The sequence below is a fragment of the Seriola dumerili genome, unplaced genomic scaffold (genome assembly GCF_002260705.1).
Source record: "Seriola dumerili isolate Sdu_G_001 unplaced genomic scaffold, Sdu_1.0 BDQW01000153.1, whole genome shotgun sequence".
Classification (NCBI taxonomy): Eukaryota; Metazoa; Chordata; class Actinopteri; order Carangiformes; family Carangidae; genus Seriola; species Seriola dumerili.
In genome coordinates, this window is record NW_019174408.1 from 859450 (window position 1) to 869258 (window position 9809).

The following is a 9809-nucleotide window of genomic DNA, read 5'->3' on the forward strand; positions in this document are numbered from 1 at the left end:
TGTGTCGGAGTGAGAACTCACCTCTTCTGCTACTCTCTGATTTTTCATTCATCATCATTCAGCTGCTTTTTCCTCTTTTTTTCCTCCTCGCTGCATCTGGATTTGTTTTTTCCAGCCGTGTCTCTGTGTCACGCCGCCGCCGCCGCCGCCTCCTCCCCGTCAGCTCGATCAGGAAAACGCAGAGATAAATGTCTCTCTCGTGGGGGAAACCTGGGGCTGTATGAGTCTGGAGCCAGCGCTAACACAGCCCGGGCTAATGTGAGCCACATCCCGCCTCTACGCGTCAAAACAGCCGATAACTTACAATAATTACAAGTGTGTTCTGGGAGAGAGAGCGGCGGCGCGCGGAGCCGCGGGTTCACTGTGGTGACCGGACTGAGGTGACGTGCAGAAGCGGAGCCGCTCCTCCGCAGAAAGGTGAGTATTCACTCAGTGGACAGGTCGGTTTCTCCGGAGGCGACATTGTAAAAACGCAAGCCGAGAGAGGTGATGCCTCCACCGGCCAAGAACTGAGGGCTGACCCGGTGTTTGGCTTGGAAATGGGGGTGGGATTTCCCGATCTTTCCTGTCATTGGTTAATATTTTATTCTGTTGACATGTTTTCTTACTGCTAATGCTTCCGACACCTTCTTGTCCCCCCTCCCTCCCCTCCCCTTCCTCTCCCAGAGTCTGGCTGGAGCTGTCAGAACCACGCCTATAGGGGCCCACAATTGGTCCAGAAAGCGTAAAATCAGCAATCAAAGGGGCTTGGTTCATTAGTGCTGGGGATGGAGGCAGGAAGGACATGTGAGATAGTCACAGATCTGCAGTGAACGGGGCCACATCTCTCCAGTCAGTGTGGGATGACTGAAGCAGAGAAACTGCTGATTTGTGTAAGAGGCACGCAGCGCAGCCGGACTCTCCCGCCACCGCGCCGCTTCCACTGAAGGAGTCCGCGGAGGAACCGACGGAGAAACACACCGACAACAACTCCGGGCTGTTTTCTTCACCCTGACTCCGCCGCGCGGCGCTCCCTCTCGTGCGGCTTTACACATTTAAAGTGCTCGCGAGGCGCGGACCTAACACTGGCTTCAAGGTTGGGGAGGGAAATACCACTAAAAATATCCATTATTTTCACTTGGTTTTTGTGGATGCACCGATGAGAGATCCAGTTTTTACAGGGACTGCAATGGCTTATCACCCTTTCCACGCACACCGGCCGACCGACTTCCCCATGTCCGCCTTCCTAGCGGCCGCGCAGCCGTCCTTCTTCCCGGCGCTCAGCCTGCCTCCCGGGGCGCTCACCAAGCCCATCCCGGATCACAGCCTGGCCGGGGCGGCGGAGGCTGGGCTCCACCCGGCCCTCAGCCACCATCAGGCGGCTCATCTCCGCAGCATGAAAAGCCTGGAGCCCGAGGAGGAGGTGGACGACGACCCCAAAGTTACACTGGAAGCCAAGGATCTTTGGGACCAGTTTCATAAACTCGGGACGGAGATGGTTATTACCAAGTCCGGAAGGTAAGAATCCCTCTGGATCCACCGAGAATATTTTTATCCTGCAAACACGTCCGGAGGGTTTCCCGCATATGAGCAGAGAGAGGGAGCCGCAGCTGACGAGATCAGAGCCGCTGAGAAAGGCTTTTCCTCCCGGTGCTCGGCGGCTGCCTGCGCGTCAGGCCTTTACTGACCCGCACTTCTTCTCCCTGTGATTTCCAGCCTATTTTACCATTAACAAAAACACACAAGAAAACTACAGCACGCCGCAGGGCTGAGCTCTGCTCCCCTCACATTATGCATTAAATATATAGTTTTTAAAAGGAGCTCCAGCCCGAGAATAGTATGAATATTTAAGGGGTTAAACTGGCTTCATTTATTCCAGTAAGAGATTCAATTAAAAGGTGAGTTTATTGTGAAATATTTGTGACACATTTCCGGAGACATCAAAGGAAAATATTTGGGATATTTGGTAAAAAAATATATATATATAAAAAAATAAAAATAAAAAAGTGACCTGAGCTTGAATCAGGTTTTTATCTGCTTTTATAAACAGGCTGTCACAGGAACGTAAAGTGCTGTGGTCATAAATATATACTCAGGTCTGTAGTGTAAGGCTTGGACAATACACACACACACACACACACACAGACACACACACACACACACACACACACACACACACACACTCTGGGTCTTCACTGTCTGCTAATTGCCGCGCTGGAGAATAATATCTGACCATTACAATATTTCCACTTGTCGGAGCGTCGTGTTTTTGCTGCGCCTTCAAAGCCTCTTTTGTCAGACTTGTTCAAGTGTTGCCTTCACGGTCTGCACGTTGTGTTGTGGTTGACTCCCCGTGTGTTTCCCTCTCTCTCTCTCTCCCTCTCTCCAGGAGGATGTTCCCTCCGTTCAAAGTGCGAATAAACGGCCTGGACAAAAAGGCCAAATACATCCTGCTGATGGACATCGTGGCGGCGGACGACTGCCGCTACAAGTTCCACAACTCCCGCTGGATGGTGGCGGGCAAGGCCGACCCGGAGATGCCCAAGAGGATGTATATCCACCCGGACAGCCCGGCCACCGGCGAGCAGTGGATGGCCAAGCCTGTTGCTTTCCATAAACTCAAGTTGACCAACAACATCTCAGACAAACACGGATTTGTGAGTACTCGAGTTTTTTCTTTTAGTTTTAGTCTGAGCGGAGACGCGCCTGTGTCTGTGTCTGCTGGATCAGACGCTGCTGAGTGTTTGAGGTGTTTTTAAGACAAAGATGAAAATTAATAACAACAGGAAACACGCAGGAACAGCGGGAAATAAATCAGTGAGAGATCAGAGCAGGTAGATTCAGCGGTGAAGCAGAAATACAACATTAGAGGAGTAAACGACGGCGCTGCTCGTCTCCACGTCCAAAGCTGTTGTCACTTTGTCGCCACTTGACTCCCCCCCCCCCCACAACCCCCCCCTCCGTCACTGACACAACGCACGCCTACGAGCATCACAGCGCACCGGGTCGTGCCGCGTAGACCACACACACACACACACACACACACACACACACACACACACAGCTTATGTTTCCGTGTTGCTCTCCAGAATATTATCAGCCTGCATCCAAACATCCAGAGCCAAGCCATTCAGGCCCTGCTCCCTCCCTGCAGCAGCAGCCCAGCCCCGGGGGCCCTGCACGGCTGCAAGGCTGCAGACTCACCGCCCCCACCTCACTCCCTCCCTCCTTACCTCCATGTTTATTCTTTATTTTTTCGAGATCGAGGTTTTATTAGAAATAAATAAAATAATAAAACAGCAGTGTTTGTTTGCTGGACGGAGGATTAAGTGGCGTCTGATCAAACCAGGTCACAGAGAAATGACGTCCCACATCCGCTCCTGTAACCCAACACTATAGTGTAGTATAGTGTAATATAGTATAGTATAGTATAGTATAGTGTAGTGTAGTATAGTGTAGTAGTATACGTGTTGTTATATATATTAGGTCTGGAAGCTGCACTGCATTTGGTTTTTATCTATAATAAAATATTTCCTGCAGAGTTTAACATGTATTTTACTTTATTTGACATTATTCTACATTATTGCACCTGTGATTGTAAAAATAAATGAACCATAAACTACAAATAAAATATCTGATAAGTCCATGTGACTGTCAGAGTGACTGGAAACAAATTCAACATTTACATGTCAGTCAAAATTATTTGCAATCGGTTACAAACACATACAAGATCATATTTTATGAATATATTTAATTTAAAAAATATATATATAGCCTATATATAATATATATATCTGTAATTAACATTATCATAACGTTTAATTGCCTGCCTTATTTGTAAATATATATTTAAATTTGTTTGTAATTTTAAAAGATATTTAGTATAAATAAATGTATATTTTATGGTAAAGTGTATGAAGGTGAAAGAGTGTCAGAGCAGATGAATGAAAAAGTGGAAACGTGCTTTTGATAAAAACTGGATCAAATCAGATTTTTTTGTTTTTTGTTTTTTTGTTATTGTTTTGTTTTTTTGTTGCTGTGGTTCTGGGTCCTCGTGACAACATGTGTGGCCTGGTCCCGTTTTTCCCTTTGCCCTGCACTAATTACAGACCGAGCTGCTCACACAGTAATTATAACAGCATCACTAACAATAGGCCGATGATCCGCCGCAACACTGGCAGTTTCAGCTCGGAGAAAAACGACAAAAAGCGACGTAAAAACGCCGCTGATATTCTATATTCAAATCCGCGTATGTGTGTGTGTGTGTGTTGGCGATGCAGACCATCCTGAACTCCATGCACAAGTACCAGCCCAGGTTCCACATAGTGCGGGCCAACGACATCCTGAAGCTGCCGTACAGCACCTTCCGGACCTACGTGTTCCCGGAGACCGAGTTCGTGGCCGTGACGGCGTATCAGAACGACAAGGTGGGTCACCGCTCTCACACACCACGGCCTCTAAATATGGCTGCAGCTATTCTTGCAAAATAAATGTTCTTACATGCCTCCTGGTCCTCCCCTCCCCCCACCACCGCCACCAAACCCCGGAGACTTAATCTGATTTTTTAGGTCGCCTAATTTCCCTGCAGAGGCTCCCATCATGTCCCACTTGATTTTTTTTTTAATTGCTGTTTTGCCTGGATTTGTGTGTGAAGCAGATATTTTGTGTGTGTGTTTTATCTGCTACAAATGAGCTGTTACCTTCCCCAGCAGTGAATCAATTAGGCGGATAAATACAGCAGAGTGTGTTGTGTTTGGTTGTGATGCGGCAGATAGGTCCTATATAAATATATATATATATATATATATATATATATAATTACAGTATATAAATATATATAAATATATATATTTTTTTTTTAGTTTTTTTAAATTTTCTTTAAATAAAGTGACTCTCTCGGCCTCCGTAGTTTGGATTTAACAAGATGTTTGATTGATAAATACAGGGGGTTTTGAGTGGAGGTTTTGTATGTGACATTATTATAAACTGGGGTTGAACTGGAGCTTGTGTCCAGGTGAGGAGGGGGTAAGAAGGAAGGGGGGGGGGGGCTTGTTGTAAAAGTTTATGGCAAAGAGTCACAATCGATTACAGGCCTTTTAAAGAGCTGCTGACCCCGCAGATGTTGCGAGTCTCTGCTCAAGTGGCACGCGCCTCAAGGGCCAGCGAGGGGCCTCCAGGAGCTCCGTGCAGGGCAGGCCGCACGAAGAGCCACAACACCGGGCTCCTCCACAGCAGCAGCAGTGATCCAAACCGCAGTATTAATTATTGATATGACAGTCATCTGTTCCATATTGCTCCCTCCTCTGCCCTGTTTTTTCTGGGGGGTCCGGGGGCTCGTGTGGGGGCCCCACAGAGAAATATTTCGTGGCAGAATTTCTCTCCAGAGGCCAATGAGAATAACGAACCCATCATTTCGCTTTTTATTAATAATGCAAATCCGAGGCCCCCGGGGGCCCAAGTCCTGCACGGTTCTGTGTGCGTTTGTTTGGTACTGAATGTGACCCAAACAAACAAACAAAGGACGAGTCCTGCTCCTGGTCTGGATCCGGATCCCGGTCTTGAGTCTGACATGAAGTGTGTCCGTGTGTTTCCAACAGATCACGCAGCTGAAGATCGACAACAACCCTTTCGCAAAAGGATTCAGAGACACGGGGAACGGAAGGCGGGAGAAAAGGTAACAGACTGCCGCCATCACACCTGTAAAAGCGACGGTGTGTGCTCCATGTTTTACCCGTCATTATTATTGTTATTATTAATTGTTGTTGTTGTTGTTGTTGTTGTTGTTGTGCAGGAAGCAGCTGACCATGCCGTCGCTGCGGATGTACGAGGACCAGTGCAAGGCGGACCGGGAGGGCGCGGACTCGGACGCCTCTTCCAGTGAGGCTCCGACGGGCAGGGACGCCGTCCACTCCCCGCTGGGAGCCGGTACCAGCCCGCTGAGGTTCAGCAGACCCAGCCGAGGTGAGAACCGGCAGTGACCGTTTCATTCTGGTGCTGTGACCCGGACATGAGTCACAGGGTTAGATCCAGCATCACCAGGCGTCATTACATTATTTTATACATTTAAATGGAGCCATTTAAAATTGAGGGAATAATCAACAAAATGAGGATAATATATATTGACTTTAATTAGCTTGTTCAATAAATACTTTTTAAATTAAATATAATATACTCTATATTCTGCAATATTTATCTACAACCTGATAAATGTTAAAATAAATCATATTATTATGGGTTTGTTTTGGCTCATGTGTTTCACACCTGTCAGATAATTAAACTAAGAGCAGCCTTTGTACTGGATTTATTTCATTTAAGATAAATACATTATTTTCTATATGGAACAGCTGTGATTTTGATAATTTAAAATATAGTAATTGAGAATATTCAGAGTCACTGAGGTTATAGATATTTAAGGTTTTTATTTCCCACTGTTTTACGTTCCTTTAATTTATCAAACTAATTAATTTAACAAAGCCTGTTATTTATTTCAATGTGCTGGTTTCATTCACACTCCAGGATATTTGATGTTGCTGTTAAAAATGCAACAGTGTTTGTTTGTTGTCGTGTGTTTTTGGGGACGAGGTGATAAATGGTTAAAGGTTCTTCCCTCGTGTTGCAGATGAGAAAACGTGCACTGACAGCGAGCAGGAGCTGGAGCATCAGGACGAGCACTGCACCGCCTCCAACAGCCCCGGACCTGAACCCGTGTCCCCCTACAGCTCCAGGTGCGAGGACCGCATGCGCGACAGGCCCGGCGCCGAGAAGAAGGACGAGTCCATTTTCAGTATGAGGAACCTAGAGAAGGACAAGGCGGAGAGCCGGCACAGGAAGGACACCACGGACGCACTGACAAAGGACTCGGAGGCCGGGGGCATCAGTGCCAGTAAGGACGCGTTCTCCCCCCTCATGGTCCAGACTGAGAGCCCCTCGCACTTCAGCCCGGGACACTTACAAAGCCTGGCTCTGTCCGGTCTGCACAGTCAGCAGTTCTTTAACCCCCTGAACACCGGATCGCCGCTGTTGTTTCACCCCGGGCAGTTTGCCATGGCCCCCGGAGCCTTTTCCGCCATGGGCATGGGGCATCTTTTGGCCTCTGTATCGGGGGCGAGCGGCTTGGAAAACGGCAGCCTCTCCACCCAGGGCACGGGAGGAACCCCCAACCCCTTCCCCTTCCATCTGTCCCAGCACATGCTCGCCTCTCAGGTAAGGAGGGTCACCTGTAGCTGATGGACAGAGTTCAGACAGAGCAGCAACACTTCACCTGAGCTGCTTTCATTTACAGGATTAAAGCTAAATGTCACGTGTCTGTTTTAAAACAAGAGGATTTAATAACTTTTTTTAAACCTTTTATGAAGTTTAAAGAGAATTTAAACTCAAATATATAAAATACTTGTTGTTTTTCTGTCACATTTGTCTTTTACTCAGAAATCTGTTGTAAATCCTCTGAGCAAACAGATTGTTGATTTTATGGGACGCTACTTTGATTATTTGACTGGAAACAGTGATGAGTTCTCTCCTCTCTCGTGTTGCAGGGCATCCCCATGCCTCCGTTCGGGGGCCTCTTCCCGTACCCGTACACCTACATGGCGGCGGCTGCGGCGGCGGCCTCAGCTTCAGCCCTCCCCACCACCAGCACCTCCAGCCCCCTCTCCAGGAATCCCTTCCTGGGCTCGTCCCGGCCTCGGCTCCGCTTCAACCCCTACCAGCTGCCGGTGTCGCTGCCCCAGAGCTCCAGCCTGCTCACCACCACCACCACCGGTCTGCCCGGCGGCCTCAACCCCGGCTCCGAGTCCTCCAAGCCGGGCAGCAGAGAGGCCAGCCCGGCCCCGGAGCACCACAGCAACCACAAGACAGGAGGCTCGAGTGGGAGGGTCGCCTCCCCCAAAGCCTCCATCAAGGACTCGGTGAACGAGCTGCAGAGCATCCAGAGACTGGTGAGCGGCCTGGAGGGCCAGAGGGAGCCCTCCCCGGCCGCAGACTCCCCCAAGTGATGAAGACTCTGTCGGGGAAGAAGTCTTGGCTTGAACACCAGAGGACTATACGTGCATCTGTCCTGTACAGCACATTACAGAGTGGGATGAGGGTCTGACCGATGAGGGCTGTTGAAGGCTGATAACTGATTTTTTTGTTTTGGAACAAAAGCTGCAGATTGAGTGAAATTTAGTCCATATCATTAAATTTAACCTTTTTTAAAATTCACAAGTATTTAAGGTTTCCTGTTAGAGAGAGAGAGAGAGAGAGAGAGAGAGAGCTTGTCAGACAACACACCGAAACTCTTCCTTGAGTCCCAGTGTCAGAGTCAGCAGCTCTTTTTACTACATCCATGGATTCACAATCAATTGATAAAAAAAAAAACTATAAATTAAATCTGCAAAGAATAAAAAAAAAACAAAACAATAAAACACTAAATAATCATTAAAAATATTATTTAAACAAAACTCTTAAGTTCAAGGAAGTGTCCGAGAGACTAACACTGATCATTTCCACAAACTCTGTCACATCCATGATCTCAGAGGTGGACCACAGAGGCCAGTATCGGGCCCCAGATATCGGTCTAACCTGCCTGAGTTCCTGCAGCTCCACAGACTGAGCGGCGCAGAGAGAGAGAGAGAGAGAGAGAGACACAGAGAGACACACAGAGAGAGAGAGTGATGACTTGAAGCATCTGAGGATCCAGGCCTGATCCCTGATCCCTGCTCCCCGGAGCAGGAGCCTCCTCACGCCGCCGACAGGCAGGTCTCAAGCTGCGTCCAAAAACTTATTTTTTTGTTTTTGTTTTTGTTTTGTTGTTGTTGTTGTTGTTTCCAGGCCTGATGATTTCAAAAGGGATGGAAGCTGAACGTTCCGTCTGCAAGAGAAAGAACCGCTCATCATTTCATGCCAGAAAAAAATGTTTCTGAAATATTTATGTAATTAAAAATAAAAACAATCTGTAAATAAAGCTAAGATCCAAGAATATGCAATTGGTATTAATTTATTCAAGGCTGTATATTAGCGTGTATATATTTCGAATTTAACTCGTTGCTTTTTTTTTTTTTCTTTCTTCTTCCTCCCTCCTCCTCTTCCTCCCTCCCCCCTCCCCCTCCTCATTTTACATGACCATATACTGTAAATTAAAAAGAAGCTATTTAGCGCTGTTGGTTTGACAAATTGTAAGAAGCGTCGCTGATTTTTAGGAGAAACGTGTGTGCCATGTTTTAGTCCGCACCCACCGACAAACAGAGGAACAGAGACAGACGGACTGAGCTCCACATGGATTCAAAAACACCTCAGGTTACTTCACTCCAGCCTGGAGACGTTCAAAGCAATTCCTCCTCTACGGGCGCATCGTTCATATCTATTCATAAATATATTTAAAGACGAAAAGTATCTTGTTTATGCTGGTTGTCCGGGTATTTTTTTTTTTTTTGATTGTCTCACAATTTCAATAAAAAATCGTTGTGCTGAAAAGCTTGAAGGCGTTTCATTATAATCATTATTATTATTATTATTATTTTCATTGTTGTTATAATCATCTAATTATAGAAAAACAGCTGTAGACATTTCTTTATGAAGTCATCTATGGTTTTTACTCTCACACTCTCTCACACACACACACACACACGTGGGGCAGCAGCGCCCTCTGTCGGTCAAACGTTTCACATGGAAAACATTTGATAAGAAAATATAATGGTGTTTAATTCACGTTATTTTGATAAATACATTTAAATTCGATGAATTGAAACTTTTCGGCCGCAGATGTTAAATATTGAACCTTTAAATGAACATTAGAATAACAATAAAAATAAGAAGTTTAATGTGTTTAAAGCTGTTTAGTGGTGGGTCGTGTA

General features: G+C 46.6%; 1 protein-coding gene across 1 annotated transcript; it reads left to right on the top strand.

Annotated features, from left to right (window-relative positions):
• Positions 1–200: 200 nt before the first annotated feature.
• tbx2 (T-box 2) lies at positions 201–9393 on the top strand. The gene is made up of 8 exons (XM_022751360.1): positions 201–417; positions 667–1497; positions 2369–2636; positions 4260–4406; positions 5577–5653; positions 5771–5940; positions 6599–7182; positions 7512–9393. The coding sequence occupies exons 2-8, from the start codon at positions 1139–1141 to the stop codon at positions 7968–7970; spliced, it is 2064 nt and encodes a 687-aa protein (XP_022607081.1). The 5' UTR covers positions 201–417; positions 667–1138; the 3' UTR covers positions 7971–9393.
• Positions 9394–9809: the final 416 nt, after the last annotated feature.

Excerpts from the sequence above, each read along its gene's own strand:
- tbx2 (XM_022751360.1), top strand. The coding sequence starts at position 1,139 with ATGAGAGATCCAGTTTTTACAGGGACTGCAATGGCTTATCACCCTTTC. Across the intron at positions 4,407-5,576 it reads CGGCGTATCAGAACGACAAG|ATCACGCAGCTGAAGATCGA; the intron begins GTGGGTCACCGC and ends TGTTTCCAACAG. Across the intron at positions 5,654-5,770 it reads AACGGAAGGCGGGAGAAAAG|GAAGCAGCTGACCATGCCGT; the intron begins GTAACAGACTGC and ends GTTGTTGTGCAG.